The following is a 17,998-nucleotide window of genomic DNA, read 5'->3' as shown; positions in this document are numbered from 1 at the left end:
ATACAGTAAAAGTGATCACACTATTAATATTATTGACTATAAGTATGATTTAACAATGATTAAATAAAACTATAAATCTCATTCATTTTTAGTTATAAAAATAGAGGAGAGATGTTTGTAAAATAAAATAATTCAAAGGGTTAATACTAGTAGTATTTTAGTATTATTAGTAGAGTTTTATTTTTTTCCAACGCTTTTGACTAAGAAATGAATTGGTTCGAAAAGATTGTTGAGGGGACGAAAATTACGTTTGTATTTACACGATATGAAATATATTATTGTTAATATTAAATTCACAGATACACATGCAGGTGACTATACATCAAGACATCATCCCAAGAAAACGCCGTTCGCTCCTTTGTGAATTCTCGCGAGAATACGTGGCTTCAAACCTCCCCATGAGCCTTTGCGATTCCTCTTTCTAGCCGGCGCCTGAGAATGGGTACGTGTTTTCAAGCTCTGGTCGGAGGGAGAATCCTTGTCCATCTGATGTTTTAACGAAGGAATATTCCAATAATGGTTTGCCATATTGAAGCTAAATGTTATTTGAATAGATGTAGCCATACATTTACTGTATACAGTCAGTTTATTGAATTTTATCGAAATATTTCGCTATGGATGTCTGAAGTGCTCCAAGATGGCTGCTCTCATTGGCCATGTAGTTAGCTGCCGATGCTCAAGTGTTTGAAAAGGCACACAGAGCTGTATGTAAGCAATTATGATATTTTGGCAAGATGCAGCGTTATCTAGTTAACGTGTTTGCTGTTCAAGAGTAATGTTGAGACTTGTGAAAAGCCGGCTTAGAGTTAGGGTACAGGGGAGGTAATATTAGCATTAGCTAGCATGATGGTCGTGATCGTGTCATGCTGCTGCTCTGCAACGCATGAGGGAATAGTACGAATATTTTTGTTTGATACGGAAGTTAGGTATATCAAGTATAATTTATCTTCAAGCTTTCTTAATAAGTACGGTAACAAATTTGTATCCTGGACGCTTGAGGTGCATGTGGCTTCCTGAAGGCCACATTGTAACTGTAAGATCTTGAAATTGCAACATAAATTGCTGTCATACTTTTATGTTGTGTGTAAGGATGTGGTTATAACGCAGTATGCATCTCCTGTCTTTAGCGTCACATAGTTCAGTTGGACATTCAACTTAGCAAGTTCGGGAGTTAAGTTTTATTCATATGATATTAGTAACATCTAGCACTGAGTAATGTGGTGAACATGCAGCTCCAGTTAGCCACGAAAGGAGCTCAAATTGCTTGAGTGAAATGATGAAACTCTTTAAGCGGAATCCAAAATAAAATTGCGGACAACCTCTACCTTGGAGAACTGATTGCTCAAGCTCAGACAATCTTTAAATACGAAATGTCTTGTGAGTTGTCAATAATAACTCCTGGGTCTTACTCTTTTCTTTTTATTCAGGTATCTCAAGGGACAACTGGCATAAACGCCGCAAGACCGGCGGCAAACGCAAGCCCTACCACAAGAAGAGGAAGTATGAGCTTGGGCGCCCTCCTGCAAACACAAAGGTAAATGAAAACCAGTGGTTACTTATTTAAAATATACTTAATGTGGTGTAGCGTGGGTGATGAAAACGTGACCTTAGGTAGGTCTTTTTTGTACCGTTTTGGTTCAAAGCTTTGGACCTACCGATGATAGGACTAGTCATAGTTACACTGACACGCTTTAAAATGAGTATAGTACTATAATTTTTCCATGATCCATTACAATGTAATCTTAACACATACTTAACCTGAATTCTAGTCATACTAAATGTATTGTTACTTACATATGACATGTCTATTTATTTAGATTGGACCTCGTCGCATCCACACAGTGAGGGTCCGTGGTGGTAACAAGAAATACCGTGCTTTGAGGCTGGATGTTGGTAACTTCTCATGGGGCTCTGAGTGTAAGTTATTTGAAATGCTACATAAATTTGATTAGATCTTCTGAGCCCTCTTTTGATGTTGCACACTTCTTTCCATGAAGATAACTTTGTCCAGTTCTGCTACTGAATGCATGTGGTGATAATGAAGACTCTGAGAAAGACCTGTTTTATATACTGACATGTGTTGCAGTTTTAAAGATTTATCGAGACAATGGTTTTAATTGACCCTATGACTTGTGGAGAATTTGCTTTTGCTAACGATTTTTTGTGTACACAGGCTGCACAAGGAAGACCAGGATCATTGATGTGGTCTACAATGCCTCCAACAACGAGCTGGTCAGAACCAAGACCCTGGTGAAGAACTGCATCGTCCTCATCGACAGCCTTCCCTACAGGCAGTGGTATGAGGCTCACTACGCCACTCCTTTGGGACGCAAGAAGGGAGCCAAGCTGGTATGTGGGGAAACAAATATCTCATTTACCTTGTTTTCATTGAGTTGAGATAAAAAAAAATGGTACATTAGCTTTTGTTTGGTAGTGTCTTTGCATATTCCTCTGTCCTCTGTGCTGCTGCCACAACATCTAACAATTTGAAATGCTAAAATTTAAATTACTTGACACCCTTGACCAGATAAATTTGAGAAGTATTTTGTCCCTTTATCCTCACAAGTGGAAGTGACATTGTCTCTTCATACCAGAGCTTAATGCTTATAAGCATAAATGTGAAAATGCTGATCTCATTATGTGTTGCCATTATGCCGGACTGCAAGTTTATTGGTCCCCAAGGGCAATTGGTTTTGCACCAGAGATGACGTTAGTAAGAGTAACAGACTAACGGCAGCACTGCATCAATGAACGAGTTAGCTCATTAGAAAGGTAAAAAAAAAAAAATCACTACCATCATCATAACTGGCCTATAGGTAAACCAGGTTCAGTCAGTAGGTGGGCTGTGTGTAAAGAGTTAAGACATAACAAATTAAAAGGCAAGTTCTTTTCATGGCAGCTGTATTGAACAGTCCTGTCCGATCTGGTTCATGTCTTTCCATGATGATAACTTTGTCCAGTTCTGCTACTGAATGAAAGTGGTGATAATGAAGACTCTGAGAAAGACATGTTAACTACACTGAAATCTTCTGCAGGGTTATACTGTCAAATCACCGGGTGTTGCCCAGCAGCTGATGTTTGAACTTTACTTCCAGGTGTTTTGTGTGCATCTAATGAGCTTCATACTTTTCTTATGTAGACTCCTGAGGAGGAAGAGGTTCTGAACAAGAAGAGGTCAAAGAGGACCCAGAAGAAGTACGATGAACGTAAAAAGACAGCCAAGATCAGCACCCTCTTGGAGGAGCAGTTCCAGCAGGGAAAACTTCTTGGTGAGTCAGCGTGTATTGTTTGACTGTAGTAGCTGTCAGGAATGACCTTTAGTATGATGCTTGATTTTTGTCTGCATAATCACCATCATCTGGTGCATCTCTTTTGCAAGACTTCACTGATTGGCTGTTCCCTAGAAGTCTCTTGTTCTCCCAACAGTTAATTTCAAAACTTTTCACAACAATCACACTTGACTTTATATATTATCTGTGACAGTCATGTTACTTAGAGTTGAAGGTATCTGAAATTTGAACTTCCTGTTATAGGGATTGAGCTAATTCAATCCTGTGGGATAACTCCCCTGGTCTGGAGTTTATGGCTGGGCCCCCAGTAGCTCACCTGGAAGAGCGCACACCCTGTGGACAGAGGTTGTGTCCTTTCGGCAGTAGCCTGGGTCTGATTCCAACAATTCCCTGTAAAGCTTCACTTTTAGTGTCCAACAAAGGCAAAAAAAGACAAATCTTAGTTTAACGGGGTCTCTTAATGTATGTAGTCATTTCCACGCAATATATAAATACAATTATAACAACTAAAAGGCATTTTATGTTGACTGCATCTGCATTATCGAGTGCTGTCTGATCTGTGTCTTTCCATGATGATAACTTGTCCAGTTCTGCTACTGAATGAAAGTGGTGATAACTAAGACTCTGAGAAAGACCTGTTTTCTACACTGACATCTACAATGTTAATTCACCCAGTCTCTGGGGTTGAAGTTTTGAAATTTAAATATAAGCATTTGTCCCTTTATAGCTCTGTGGTGCCCTTAATCAAGACACTAAACTCTGAAGGGGCCAACAGATAAGTTTTTGGACTGGAATGGCTCTGTGTGCATTTGTATAGCAGAGGGTGCAGCAGGGCACACAACAGATATCCTGAGCACTTCTGCTCACTTGTACTCTCTCACGAAAGACTAACTTCTGTTCTTCTATTGTGACAGCAGTATTAACGTTATGGAGTCTGAACACTTCTGTAACCTCAAAACTGACCTTAAATGTTTCCTGAGATTGACAGCATTACTATTGCCTATTTGTTTGAGCTGGTTTATCAGCTTTGACTGATCATGTTTCCCTCGTCCCTCCTGCAGCTTGCATCGCCTCCAGACCCGGCCAGTGCGGCAGGGCAGACGGCTACGTCCTGGAGGGCAAGGAGCTGGAGTTCTACCTGAGGAAGATCAAGGCCAAGAAAGGCAAATAGATGTACAGCTCTTTGATACGTCAATAAAATCCAAACGCCCCACAACATTCTGCTGTCAGTTTTCTTTCTTTAATGGTGCTGATGTGAAAATCTATTGAATTTCCGATCTAGGACACAGGGGTTAAAACTCAAACTGTCAGGTGTCTGGGCTGCCATTCTATGTAGTCGATCAGCAGGGACATGTGACGGTTGAATGAGAACAAAATAAAACATTTTTAGTAAATTTTGAACTTGACAGAAATTTGCAGCATGTCTTCGTGTAAAATCAGATGACCAGTGGTGAAAATAATCAGATCTGTGATTTACAGTTGCAGATATTCGTGTTAAAGTTCACTAAATAATCAGAAGTACCACTGTAAATTGGCCTCAGTGTATATATAAATATACTGTTTTATAGTAGGATTAATGTTGCTGATTTTACCAAAGAATGTAATAGTTGTGACGCAGCTACTTTTTGCTTGAATAATAGTTTTATGTGGGTCATATCTTATAGAACTGTATTTGGTATGGGGGAAATTGTTTTGCAGCAGTTACACTTCGAACTGGCAGAGTGCTCATACAACATGTCAAATTTCAAGTTCTTTGACATGCACAATTACAGTGAGGATGTTAATTGTGATAAATTTTAAATTCTCTGTCAGCCTCTAATGTTGAGACAATGGGTATAAAGAATTCAAGAAAAATGAGGATCAGAGATGTAAATATAGTACAGGTATAATGAGAAGTAGGGATGCACGATAACTGTTTTCTTAAAACCGATAACACACACACATACCTAACATCATGACATCAATACCACGAACAAAACCAAAAACAGTTTTGACTCTTTAAATGAAGAGATATTTATTTTTCCAATGAAAAACTATTGGTAAGCCTCTCAAACATGTTCTTAAAGCTATCAAACAAACCTATTTGATATCTCACATCAATTTAAATAAGGTGCATTACTTACTGATATAAAAAAATAAAGGCCCCTTGAAATGATGCAAATACATGCATCAGGATTACAAACTGAAAAAGTGTATTCCAGAAGTTTACAAAAAAATAAATATACATAGGAAATGAATGCACTGGCACAAGTTAGATTCAAACATTTCTATTTAAACAAACTGAAAAAGTGCATTCCTCAATGACAACAAAATAATGCACAGTGCATATTGTACTGACAGAAGTTAGAAGACGGCACTCTTAAATACTAAATTCTGATTGGTCAATCGCGTGTTCCAAACAGTCAGACTAAAGGGGCAATCCCTTAATGTACCAAGCTCAATAACAAAATCGCCAGCTGATTTGAGTGGCATAATATGGAGCATTTTCCGTACATTATTTTTAATTTGTTTGGAGAGGACCAAACACTTGGCTGGAGAATGCTGTCCCCAGCAAAAAAGATGAGAAAAGTAAAGAACAACGCTGGACCGACAGCAGGAGCGATATTAAGACACAAAAGACTTGAGGACGCAGAGATTGACCAGATTGAAGCCGACAGACACGAAAAAAACACCAAGATAAACACAGCATGAACGATCGGTCTGCTAAAAGACTGCTGAGTGGAGACAAAACTGGAGATTTTTTTAATGTCTGATGCTGAAAGCAGAAATCAGCTGATGCAGGACTTTTATCCATCAGTCCGAAAAAACAGCGGTAAACCAAACTCTGTCTCCAGCTACGTCTCTCTCAGGTCTGGGATATCCCATCACTTCTCCACATTTGACATGATTTCGCTGAATATCTGTAAAGAAATAAGTTTTCAAGTCAGCAACTAGCAAAATTATGACCGAGTTAACGAGTTGTTTTGTGGCATGAGGGGGTATTCTTGATTTTTCCAAGTGTTTTTCTGATTATGCCAACGTCACTTGAACGCAGCATCCACTGCAGGCCATTCGGGTCTCATAGTGGGAGCGAGGCATGCCGTGCTGACAAAAACATATATGTTATCGGGGCTATTCGTGATGATATCGGACTTATCGGAATGACGTCATAATTTCTTGTTATCGGCCCGATAATTATCATGCATCCCCACAAACGATGATTTTAATATCTCAGAATGATGTAATTAAAAATGACCATCACAGTGACATCACACAGTGACATCAAACTGTGACATCACACACTGTGACATCACACAGTGTGACATCACACAGTGTGACATCACACAGTGACATCACTGTGACATCACAGTGTGACATCACAGTGACATCAGAGATCACACTGTGACATCACACAGTGACATCACACAGTGAAATCACTCTGACATCACACACGTCACGCAGGGACGTCACGCTGTGACATCACACGGTGACATCACACACTGACATCACACACGGTGACATCACACACTGACATCACACTGTGACAGCTGGCCAAAACAACAACAAACGGCTGCGCGTCCACGAGTAAACGGCAACTGGTGGTGTTCTTGTGGACAATGTTCATCGATGACAACAGAGGAGGAATGCCTCTGTTGCTCAGAGTGGGACTTGCGGCCAGGAGATACGCGTTTGTTGTTGTTTGGCCAGCTGTTCCTCTCTCTGCCTCCGCATCCTCCTTTCAACGAGCTCAAAACGGTAAGGACGTCCATCGTAAACAAAGTCATCGTCCACCACCTCAGAGTCGGAAAAATATTCATCCATTTTGTGAAAAATAACAGTCGTAAACTACAGCTAAACTAGCCGACCGCCGCAGAGCTACGTGTTTACTTTCAGAGCCGCTGCGCAGTGAGAGCGGCGACAGGCAAGAGTAGACTCGTTTTAAATCAATAAAATATGTTTTAATCACTATTTTGTGTCACACTATTGAATGCTTTAGTAATAAGCCGTGTTCTAAGCTGGATAATGTATAGTGAGCAGTTTCCTATGGAGAAGCGTCGCGTCGGGCTTCTATGTCATCCTGAAGGAAGATACATGATCCCTTACTTAGACTTATCTATGTAAACAAACTGAAGAAGGGCAGTCCATAGTAAGTCAAGCACCATCACGTCCATGATTAAATCTTCAATAACCTTAGCCCGTGGGTCACCTTTGGCAAATTTCTTGAACTTTTCGAAAGCCTCGCCGACGCTTAAGTCCCGGTGGCTTCCGGTGCGGCTGGCTTGCTAACGTTAGCGTCTTTAGCACGCCGGCCGTCCTCATACGCTTTCCAAACTCCGTCAAAGCGGTGGTTATGTTTCAGGTGACTGATCAGGTATTAAAGCTCGTGCAATTTCTCACTCCTAGTGGAACTCCCTTCCACTAGGAGCACTGATGTCACAGTGATGTCACAGTGTGATCTCTGATGTCACTGTGATGTCACACTGTGATGTCACACTGTGATGTCACAGTGATGTCACTGTGTGATGTCACTGTGTGATGTCACTTCCCTCTGAACAATCTTCTTCGGAAACTTTGAAGAAGTCTGAACTCTGTTTTCATAAGCACGCTGTGCCGCATGCTGCATTCCAGTGAGAAAGAGTTTTTCTGATTATGCCAATGTCACTTGAACGCAGCACTCACTGCAGGCCATTCGGGTCTCATAGTGGGAGCGAGGCACTGCCGTGCTGACAAAAACACATATGTTATCGGGGTTGTTCGTCATGATATCGGACTTCGGACTATCGGAATGACATCATAATTTCCTGTTATCGGCCCGATAACTATCGGCCCAATAATTGTCGTGCATCCCTAATGAGAAGACCCCACACACTGCAACAGAAAACATGAAATAAAATTCCAGAGACACAGGTTGGATGCAGTACAATGCAAATACAAAAAGAAATTCTTAACCAGTGGGTTAGTTACTTGCAAAATTTTGACATGAAAATGTATCATTTCATATTTCAGGTATTCCTCAATACATTTAATTATGTTGTATTCATACCCCAAGTTTCCATACGTGGGTATCACAGTGAACCTTTGAACTGTCGGGTGTAAAGTAACTGGAAAGAGGAATTGGGTTTTTCCGTTATCTTTTTATTATTATTTTAAAAAATCACCATTATCAATATATTGTTTAATTACATTAGATATATGTTCTTAGAGCAATGTCAAAAGTCATAATGGTGCGCTCTAAAAATAGAACGACATGTTCACTGATTTGGGGCGGTTTTCAGGGAAAATGTACAGGATGTGACGTCGCCATACAAAGCATCTGAAATATATTGTGATATTGTGGTTTTAGCTGGCTAATGTTAACTTGCTTGTTACCGCAGACGAATGACTACGTAGTTAACGTGGCAAAATGCTTTCTTGAGTGGATGTCGACACGTTGGTTGGTAAACTGGCTAACTTGCCGTTAGCAAATGACTTTATCAGCGCTCGTTACGTAACAAACCACGGCAGATCCTTTCAGCTTGGCTAACCTACAGCTAGCTGGCTAACCTCGACTTGCTTGCTCGCTTATACTACAGCTTGCAAAATACTATCCGAGTGGATAAGTTAGCTGGTTAACTTGCCACATTACTGCACCAGCTAACGTCATCCGTGATTCTAAATGTGTCAAATCAAATGGTGTTGATTTTAGCACAACAACAACAATTAATGGCAGAGCGGTACAAACCACGTGTACATAACTTAATCACTGTCTACTAGCCTAGCACTGTCAAGACTTTAACTGAGGCGGCTCAAGTGGGAGACTGACTCACATGAAGTACGTTAGCTTGTGAATGTAAACATACATCAGAATATTTATATCTGAAATCATGGACACTTGTAGTGACAACAACAACACCCCAAAAACAAAGCAGGATATCTGCTGTTTCTGATTGAGTAGTTACTTTTTTTCCCCACTTGAACTTCTATTTACTTATGTACCTGTCTGTCTGTCCGTCTGTCTGACCCCAGAAATAAACTTTTTGTCACACTCCTTTCAGACATGAGACTGCCGTCCGTCAAGACCAAAACCTCAGATCACAAGAACAGTTTCTTTCTTTACTGCTGGCCACATCAAGCAGGCCTAGGACCACATTACATCTGTTCTAAACACTGTGCAACCCTTTTCATTTTTAAACACATGTTTTAAATATTTCTTATTTTTATCTAAATTTGGTAGCTTCCAGTACTTGTTTCTTTTTTTAATATTTTGTTACATTTTTGTGACCTTTATGCACCAAAATACTGAGGCTACTGGGCAATGAATCTGAATATGGTTCCAATTGTTGTATCTACTGAATCTACAAGTGATTCTATAGTCTGCATCCTTTTGATCTTAAAGGTATGTTATCACTGCATAGTTATTCAGTTGTCTAATGAATTAGCTGTTGCAGCTCTATAAAATATAATGATAATGCATTGTTAGAGGTTAAACTACCCAGTAATGTATATACAGTAGTTAAAATCAGCAATAATAATCATTAATGATAATAAAAATTCAGTAATATAATTTGTAATAATCACAAGACACTAAATAGGAACTTATACTGTTGATACTTTAAGTACATTTACCTGACTTAATTTTGTAAGATTAATTGCGATGTTAAATTTAAACTTTGCTTCTACTTTTACTCACAAAAACAAACCATTGTAGATTGATGTGCTATAATCCTACTTAACTAAATTATATACATTTTAGTATACTGGCACATTTCATTTTCATTGGCATATTTTATTGTCCACTGGTATATTTTATTCTGTTGGTACATTTCACTGTGTATATTTTATTCTGCTTGTATATTTTATTCTATTTGCACATTTCACTTCCATATTTTATTGTTTATTGTTTAGTATATTTTATTGCCTTAGTATATTTTCATTCTGGTATATTTTTAATTGCTTTACGAATATTTTTATTGCATGTTGGTTTATTTTATTTTATTGTAGTTATCTTAATTTTATTCTTTCTAATCTTCTTATCTTTCTTACTATCTGTTCCTAACATGGGGGTTGCAATGAAAATTTCATTGACATGCTCAATGACAATAAAGACTCTTGAATCTTGAATTATTGATAGTCTAACTGAAAACGGATTGTCATTGACAACATTACAGCCTTTGTGATACCTACGTACATTTTTAATTATATGCATAAAGTGACTCCTTGTAGAAATAATTCAGATGTATGAACAGCGGCGTTGCCAGCAGACTCTGTAGTAGTGTTGCATATACATGCACTTTAGAGGTTAGGTTAGGTAACAAACTGGGGCAAAAGTCGTTTTCCGGATGCCAAGCTTTGACACGTGATCAATCCCGCTGCTGTGATTGGCTGAGATGGCGCATATTAATATGTAGGGCAAAGGTAGTGGTCGAGACTGTTTATGCGTCGTATCCATTCACCAGTGTTGTAACAATGCTGTTCAACAAGGTAAGTGGCTATACATTGGCACAAACGTAAATCCACCAGCATTTATTTCATATAATATATTTTGTTACCGTTACTCACGGTAGCTCGTTGACGTCCTGACCTACATTTTCCTCTGTGTAGTCAAGCAAGTGAAGCTATGCTAGTTATGTGACTGGCTAACATTAGCAAGCATTTGACACTTTTAAAGATGCTTTATCATAATGTTCACGCTATCTACACTGTACAGTGGCGATTAGCTCAAGTTTGTGCATCTCATGTGTTACTATTAGCTTACATTCGAGTCATAGAGCTAACGCAAATTATCTGACACTCAGTAAACCAATGAGCTAACGTTAGCTTTGGGAATCCCATAAGGTCAAACAACAAAATATGGCGCTTATCTGAAAATAAGGACCTGTGCTCTCGACGCAGGTCAATAACTAATGTGCACTGACTGAACCTGTGCTCTCGGTTTAATATCCTAATAGCTTTGGTCGTAAAACACCAGCTTTCAAGATCTGTATCTCACCCTCTGACGTGTTGGACTGGACTGCATTCATTTTCATTTGTGTTTCTATTGGAAAGAGGAGAAATTGGAAACACCCATTCATCTAACTAAAAAAACACCTTTATTGTCTGTTGGTAATTCCTCCCTGCACAGGTGCTCAGAGCCAGTGTGCGGTCTGGGGTCAGGCTGCAGAGCTCCAGTGCTGCTGCCGCTGCAGCATCTCACAGTGGCGCTTCAGTATCCGCCGGCTACTCTTTTGGTGAGTAGGATGTAAAACCCTTACAAAATTTATGCTCAGATTCTCTCAGATCTGCCTTAAAACAACACTCCCATGTAGAGCTGCAACGACTCATCAATTAGAGTTAGTGGTCAGTGTAAGGGCTCCCTCTGTCCTTAGCAGCGGACTAAAAAGTGGGCCTTCCTCATTATGTACCAAAAAATTTTACAAAGTCTCCAGAGTAATACAGATAAAGTATTTAACACACTGTCTTTTCTTTTAGGGAATTTTGTACTTAGATTGTAAATTTTGAAAATACTGATTCAACTTGACTAGAGTACAGTAGTGACAGTATTTTTTGTGAATTTACAAAGCCTAATTCAGTGTTTTTACTGGTAATGGTTCTCGATGGCGGCCAAAATCTTAGCAGCTACAGCAAAACAAAACATAGGTGGTTGTTGTTGCTGTGTAATGCATGTATAACTCTACTGGCATTATGTTACTTTTCCAGATTTTGGAAAAAACATTTTCTTAAAGGTGGAGTAAGAAAAAAGAGAATAGATGGTCTTTTATCATATTTTGGGTGTGTCTAGACACACTCGGTACACATAGTTTTGTTGCAAGAATATGATAAAGTGCATTTTACGTAATATATGACCTTGAAGACTGCCGAAGCCCCCTACAAAACAGGAGCTGTGGATTTTGTTCACCATTACATTGAAATTGCTTAATCATGGGTCTTCTTGCTGCTTTGACCCACAGAGCTGACCGATCAGCAAAAGGAGTTCCAACAGCTGGCGAGGAAGTTTGCACGTGAAGAGATCGTCCCTGCTGCACCCTCTTATGACAGGAGTGGTGAAGTGAGTTAAGCCCAAATATTAGGCAGCAGTGAGTGTATACGCAAGATTAAATATGACTTGATTTTGTTTTCTTACTCAGCATGTCCCTGTGCTGCTGTACTGTTAATTTACCCTCAGGGATTAATAAAGTGTTATATTACCTGAAATTTGCGTTCAGAATTTTTTTTAAATGTCTGAGTAACTCTTAAATGCCATGTCATTATGCAGTATCCTGTTCCAATCATCAAGAAAGCATGGGAGCTTGGTCTGATGAACGGTCACATTCCACAGGAATATGGTATGTTATTTTCTAGCTCCTTGACTATTTTAGAATTACCTGGCATGTTTTAAACCTTACGCCTTAAGTATATATTGAATTTGCTGTTTCAAATAGCACCGTGTCTTAACTGTGTTAATTTGTTTTATTTTCATTATGTCAGTGGAGATGGTTTATTCCACACAAGTTTGCTGATACATGTTTGTCCCTTTTGTGTTCAGGTGGAATGGGCTTGTCAATCTTTGACAACTGCCTCATCACAGAAGAGTTGGCCTATGGCTGCACAGGAATGCAGACTGCTATCGAAGCAAACTCTCTGGGAGTAAGTTGTCATTTATTAGTGTTGCCAGTGATTCATTAGCTCTTCATCAAGTTTTAAAACATAGTGTTTTGATGTATTCACTGCAAGGGATGTCTCCTGAAACCTGATCCTGAATTGAAAATTCTGCAAAAGTCCCAATAACAATATCACTTAAGTGCCGGGTCAGTGAGGAACATTAATATGGGTAGAAATATCGATAAATTCAAAACGATACTCATCTCTATCCGACACAGAGACTTCTGCTACAACTGCATAGGGGTGTTGGCAGTAAATATCTCAAATCTACATTGTTTGCTATTTCTTGAATTAGGGGATAATGTTTTTGTTCTGTTTTTTTCCTCCTCTGTCTCTTAAGCAGAGGAGGCACACGTGTTAAAGTAAACACACATTTGCTCACTAAGGAGTAATATAAGTCTAAACTCCTCCGAAACACAAATGCTACATTATACAGTAGAAATTAACTGAATTTTTGGGATCCACCATAAACATAGTTTTCCATCAAACCTGTGCATGCTGCTGCTGATATGGTGGTCGTGTTCAAAAGCATCTTAGCTTTTCATTGAATCAGGGAGGATGATTAACTCGAACAGCCCACAAATGGCAGCATGTTGAACCTTTGATACCACAATGTTATTTCATTAGAGACAGTGTCATGCATTCAGGGTTAAGAGCGCAACTGCTACTAGGATGTAGTTTTCTATTGTCAGTACTAACAGAATGTGCAGGTATTTTGGGTCGTAGCTCATTTAGAATTATGTTGTATCTGTTTCTCCCATGCAGCAAATGCCTGTTATTTTAGCTGGCAGTGATGCACAAAAGAAGAAATACCTGGGAAGGATGACAGAGGAGCCTCTTATGTGTGTGAGTATTTAACTTTGTAAAAGAGAAACAGATTTCAAACACTACAGCCTTCTTTCAGGATGCCTAGATAAGAGCAAGAGTCTGAAGAGGTGAAGAGTCCAGCAGTACTTCTAATATAAAGAACAATTTAATTTCCAGACTAAGTTTGTTTTATCAAATGCTGCATGGCAACTTTTTTAGCTATCAATAATAATAACAGTATAATTTATGTTCTGCCTAGTGAGCAGCTTTTGTGTGTACATGGAGTTTTGTGTGTGTACACCAGGTTTGGGCCACACAGTGCTGCACTGCACAGATTATCTCACTCCCAGTTTATTTTTAACACAACAGCAACAAATGGCTCGTTGTGAAGGGAGGAGCAGCAGCCCTGACATATCTTAGCACTATTCTACTACTGTGCGCTGACACCAGATCAGCAACGAAAAAAGGTTCTGCTCTGTGTCCCATCAGGTCAGACAGTGTTAAATACTGTGTGGTGTGTTTTCTGCAGGCGTACTGTGTCACAGAGCCGGGGGCGGGCTCTGACGTGGCCGGCGTCAAGACCAGAGCTGTGAAGATGGGTGATGAGTATGTTGTTAACGGGCAGAAGATGTGGATCACCAATGGTGGGAAAGCTAACTGGTATGTGTGTACTTGCCTCCTCTTGCTGCAGACTAAGAATATACACTCAGTTGCCGGTTCATACACATACACATGTCCTTAAAGTTATTGAACACAAAAACCTCTGTCTGTTCTGAAGGTTATTTGAACAACTTTAATGTTTCTAGGTACTTCCTCCTGGCCCGCACTAACCCAGATCCTAAATGTCCAGCCAGCAAAGCTTTTACCGGCTTCATTTTGGATGCTGACAGTCCAGGAATTCAACTGGGAAGGAAGGTAAGATGAGGCTGAATTGCTTTTTTTCCCTCTAACTCATGACCTGAAATTTTAGTTTGAGATTTATTAATTCACCTCAAACCTGAAAGGAACTTGGAAAAATATTTCTACAGTCCCAGTAGACCAAGAAGCAAAAAGGGTTTGTACAAAGTCTTCAAAATGTGGAAATTGCTTCATTTTAACCATCATGTTCTTTAACAGTTATACAGTTTTAACAGGAAATACTTGATTTTCACCATAATCTGATGTGTCTCCTACACAATCACTCATGTAACCCAAAAATCTTTTAATACCGTTAATGAAAAACCCTGTTAAGTCTTCTGTTGATCCCTTCCTCTGGAAATAAGCAAACATTTAATAATCAAGATGAAAATGTACCACCAAGTTAGTATGAAAACATGACAAAATAAACAAAGTGACAGTATGTGTTCATGTGGCTTGAAAGGACTTCCGTAAACTCCATTTTTTCAATTACATTTCTAAAAGCAATTTAGATGTGATACAGGCAGGCATCGAAAGCAGCTGCTCCTCATGTACATAATATTTGCATGAAAGTGAACTTTAAAAGCCACAAAAGTCATAATTTTGAGCTTAAAGCCTTACAGAAACCTGCTGAACATTCCTCTCATGAGTCTTTTGAGTTCAGAGAAATAATATTTGTCTCCCTGTGAAGTGCACAATTAACTCTACTTTCAGATAAGTGCTGTGTAAATTATGATGAGAAGGGATTAGATTATAATTAATCAGGTAAAATCTGCTGTCCAACCAGGATGATCACATAATCTGCTTTAGGTGTCGAGTCAAATAATTTGCCACTGTGACATGAGCTTCACAAGATAACACGTCCTTATGTTTGTTCTGTGCTTTTAGGAGATGAACATGGGCCAGAGGTGCTCTGATACCAGAGGCATCACCTTTGAGGATGTGAGGATACCGAAGGAGAACGTCCTGATTGCAGAGGGATCTGGCTTCAAAATTGCCATGGGGGCCTTCGACAACACCAGACCACCAGTAGGTCCTCTATCTGTAACTGCTTTGGACTTAACAACTCTAATAACACTCTTGTGTTTCAGCTTTATTAGCTTGTAGGTTTCAAATTAAAAAAATTCTCTACATATCCCAGTTCCTATTATTTCACAGCTATAACCAAATAATTTCCCGCTTTTTAAAAATTGTAATTTAAATGTCCGTGTTATTTGTATTTGTCACTGAAGCTGATGTTTACTGATGCAATTGATGCAATGCAGGTAGCAGCAGGAGCAACAGGCCTGGCACAGAGGGCACTTGATGAAGCCACCAATTACGCACTTGAGAGGAAGACCTTTGGCAAAGTTATCGCTGAGGTTTGTTCACTTCATGTTTTCATAGGTCATCAGCAGAAAAGCACATGTTCCGCCACAGACTTTCTAAGCTTTATGAGTAGAATTATGTTTCTGCTGAGCTGTATGGTGTTAAAAGCACAAAGACAAGCGCAGGATCAACAGGCCCCTCTGTCTCCTCCTGATTCACAGCACCAGGCTGTGTCCTTCCTCCTGGCTGAGATGGCGATGAAGGTGGAGCTGGCCAGGATGGCGTACCAGCGGTCCGCCTGGGAAGTGGACCAGGGCCGCAGAAACACCTACTACGCCTCCATCGCCAAGGCCTTCGCTGGAGACATCGCCAACCAGGTGGCCACTGACGCCGTTCAGGTGTTTGGAGGCAACGGCTTCAACAGCGAATACCCGGTAGAGAAGCTGATGAGGGACGCCAAGATCTACCAGGTGGGTGATGTTGTGCACACTGCTATCAGAGTTATTTATGTATTTAAATTAGATTTTCTTTAATTCTCTCATTTCCTTTGTAGATCTATGAGGGCACAGCTCAAATCCAAAGACTCATTATTGCCCGAGAACACCTGGGAAGATACAAGAAATGAACTCTGCACTCCTGACTTGTCCTCATTCAAATGTACTTAATTGTAACTTTTCTATACAAACATGTGTGCCTGGAAATAGATCTGCTTTCTTAAACTCAGGATCTTGTAGTGAAATTGTGTTTGCCTCAACACCACATCATCCTGCCTTGATTTTTCAGACTGTTCCAGACACTGAACTGGTACACAGCAGTCCACCTTTCTAAACAGTAAACATCAAAACCCGTCAGCAAGACCTGTCCCGTTTTTCTAAGGATTTTCCAAATGCAGCTCAGAACTGTGGCCTTATTTTGTGACTCACTGAGGTGATGGGGATCACCACATGTAGGCGAAACATCATGTGACCATGGCTCTAGCCTCTGCAGGTTGTGAATAAAAGCAGTCAGGATATGATGTGAAAAGTACTGCATTTATTTACAATTAGCCTGGATAAACTGGGATATATTTAACTCAATGAGGTGACTTGGGCAGCCCAAAAACGCATAATTAATTTAGCCTTTTAGTGAGGCTTGAGTGTCTCTTTTTGGGGAAGAGGAGCAGGTTCAGACTCCCCTTCAGCCTTACACTGTGCAAGTGTTGCAACTCTGTAATAAAGTGTTGATTTGGTTTCATTCTCCGTTCTGATTGGCAGTAAAATCAAAGATGATGATTCTCAGAAACTTACTTTCATGCCGTATTTTGCCTCTGACATCCTACCAACTGTGACACACTTATAGTGTTTGAGTATCCCTGTTGATCTTCACTGCCAGTTCAACAAAATCAAACTTCAAAAAATAATTCCTCAGACTTTGTGGATTCAGTGCAAAGATAAATACCGTAGAGGCAATTTAGCTTTTGGTCTGTACAAATCAATTTCTCACCAGAATGTGTTAGAAACATAGAATGTGTGTCTAATGATTTGTTTAACAGCTGTTAAAATGCATGTTGACTGAAAATGTTTTTCTGTCTGATTAGGCAGTTTTTAAGGATCTATATTGCCGTCAGTTCTGCATTACTAGCCAAGATCAAAGATAGAGAGGCATCAGCTTTACACTTAACCATGAACAATGTCTGCAGAGTGTGTGGTGTGATATGTAGGCTCTGGTTCAGCTGTCACTGCAACACAGTGATCACACTCATGACAGCACTCAAACTTGTCTGTATATCATCCATTTATTAAATTATTCCATCCAATCTGGAACTGATCATGGTCTTTTGTTTTGTTTTTTTCTGTGGACACACAGACATACATTCAGTCCATTAATATCTGGAATGTTAGAGTCAACTTTGAGCATTATACAGTGAACCAAATCAGTGTATGTTTACAAGGGAAGTGCTAAACTAACTTTACATGTTAAAAAGTTGATTTAGTCTGTCGTTCACTCCGAAGCAGAAGGTGGTGATAATGTGCGTAATTAGAAACAACCACCGGAAAAAAACAGAAGAAGAAGAAAGCCTTATCAAACATCAACTGTCACACAGAGAGTAGCTTAATGCA

At 39.6% G+C, this 17,998-nt stretch overlaps 2 protein-coding genes and 4 non-coding genes across 6 annotated transcripts; all 6 read left to right on the top strand.

The window, feature by feature from the left end:
• Nucleotides 1-405: 405 nt before the first annotated feature.
• Nucleotides 406-4,506, top strand: rps8a (ribosomal protein S8a). The gene is made up of 6 exons (XM_041949070.1): nt 406-442; nt 1,428-1,534; nt 1,818-1,917; nt 2,174-2,349; nt 3,140-3,269; nt 4,352-4,506. Exons 1-6 carry the CDS (start codon nt 439-441, stop codon nt 4,459-4,461), a joined length of 627 nt encoding a protein of 208 aa, XP_041805004.1. The 5' UTR covers nt 406-438; the 3' UTR covers nt 4,462-4,506.
• Nucleotides 1,584-1,691, top strand: LOC121615648. The gene has a single exon (XR_006007276.1). It is a non-coding gene; the product is annotated as a small nucleolar RNA SNORD46 (small nucleolar RNA).
• Nucleotides 1,987-2,055, top strand: LOC121615645. The gene has a single exon (XR_006007274.1). It is a non-coding gene; the product is annotated as a small nucleolar RNA SNORD38 (small nucleolar RNA).
• Nucleotides 2,936-3,004, top strand: LOC121615639. Its single transcript, XR_006007268.1, has one exon. It is a non-coding gene; the product is annotated as a small nucleolar RNA SNORD38 (small nucleolar RNA).
• On the top strand, nt 3,855-3,922 carry LOC121615646. The gene has a single exon (XR_006007275.1). It is a non-coding gene; the product is annotated as a small nucleolar RNA SNORD38 (small nucleolar RNA).
• A 6,131-nt stretch (nt 4,507-10,637) lies between the features above and the next one.
• Nucleotides 10,638-17,701, top strand: acadm (acyl-CoA dehydrogenase medium chain). Its single transcript, XM_041948725.1, has 12 exons — nt 10,638-10,730; nt 11,371-11,476; nt 12,197-12,294; nt 12,502-12,571; nt 12,772-12,872; nt 13,653-13,733; nt 14,224-14,354; nt 14,501-14,609; nt 15,480-15,620; nt 15,857-15,952; nt 16,121-16,369; nt 16,453-17,701. The coding sequence occupies exons 1-12, from the start codon at nt 10,716-10,718 to the stop codon at nt 16,522-16,524; spliced, it is 1,269 nt and encodes a 422-aa protein (XP_041804659.1). The 5' UTR covers nt 10,638-10,715; the 3' UTR covers nt 16,525-17,701.
• Nucleotides 17,702-17,998: the final 297 nt, after the last annotated feature.

Source organism: Chelmon rostratus, chromosome 12 (assembly GCF_017976325.1).
Source record: "Chelmon rostratus isolate fCheRos1 chromosome 12, fCheRos1.pri, whole genome shotgun sequence".
NCBI classification, from domain to species: domain Eukaryota; kingdom Metazoa; phylum Chordata; class Actinopteri; order Chaetodontiformes; family Chaetodontidae; genus Chelmon; species Chelmon rostratus.
The sequence above is the reverse complement of the archived record's forward strand: the minus strand, read 5'-3'. Positions and strand labels throughout refer to the sequence as shown.

What these genes read in the sequence shown, in the direction of transcription:
- rps8a (XM_041949070.1), top strand. An exon ending in GCCCTCCTGCAAACACAAAG is followed by an intron (nt 1,535 to 1,817) that starts GTAAATGAAAAC and finishes CTATTTATTTAG; the next exon opens with ATTGGACCTCGTCGCATCCA. An exon ending in CTTCTCATGGGGCTCTGAGT is followed by an intron (nt 1,918 to 2,173) that starts GTAAGTTATTTG and finishes TTGTGTACACAG; the next exon opens with GCTGCACAAGGAAGACCAGG.
- acadm (XM_041948725.1), top strand. An exon ending in AATGGTGGGAAAGCTAACTG is followed by an intron (nt 14,355 to 14,500) that starts GTATGTGTGTAC and finishes TAATGTTTCTAG; the next exon opens with GTACTTCCTCCTGGCCCGCA. An exon ending in GGGACGCCAAGATCTACCAG is followed by an intron (nt 16,370 to 16,452) that starts GTGGGTGATGTT and finishes TTTCCTTTGTAG; the next exon opens with ATCTATGAGGGCACAGCTCA.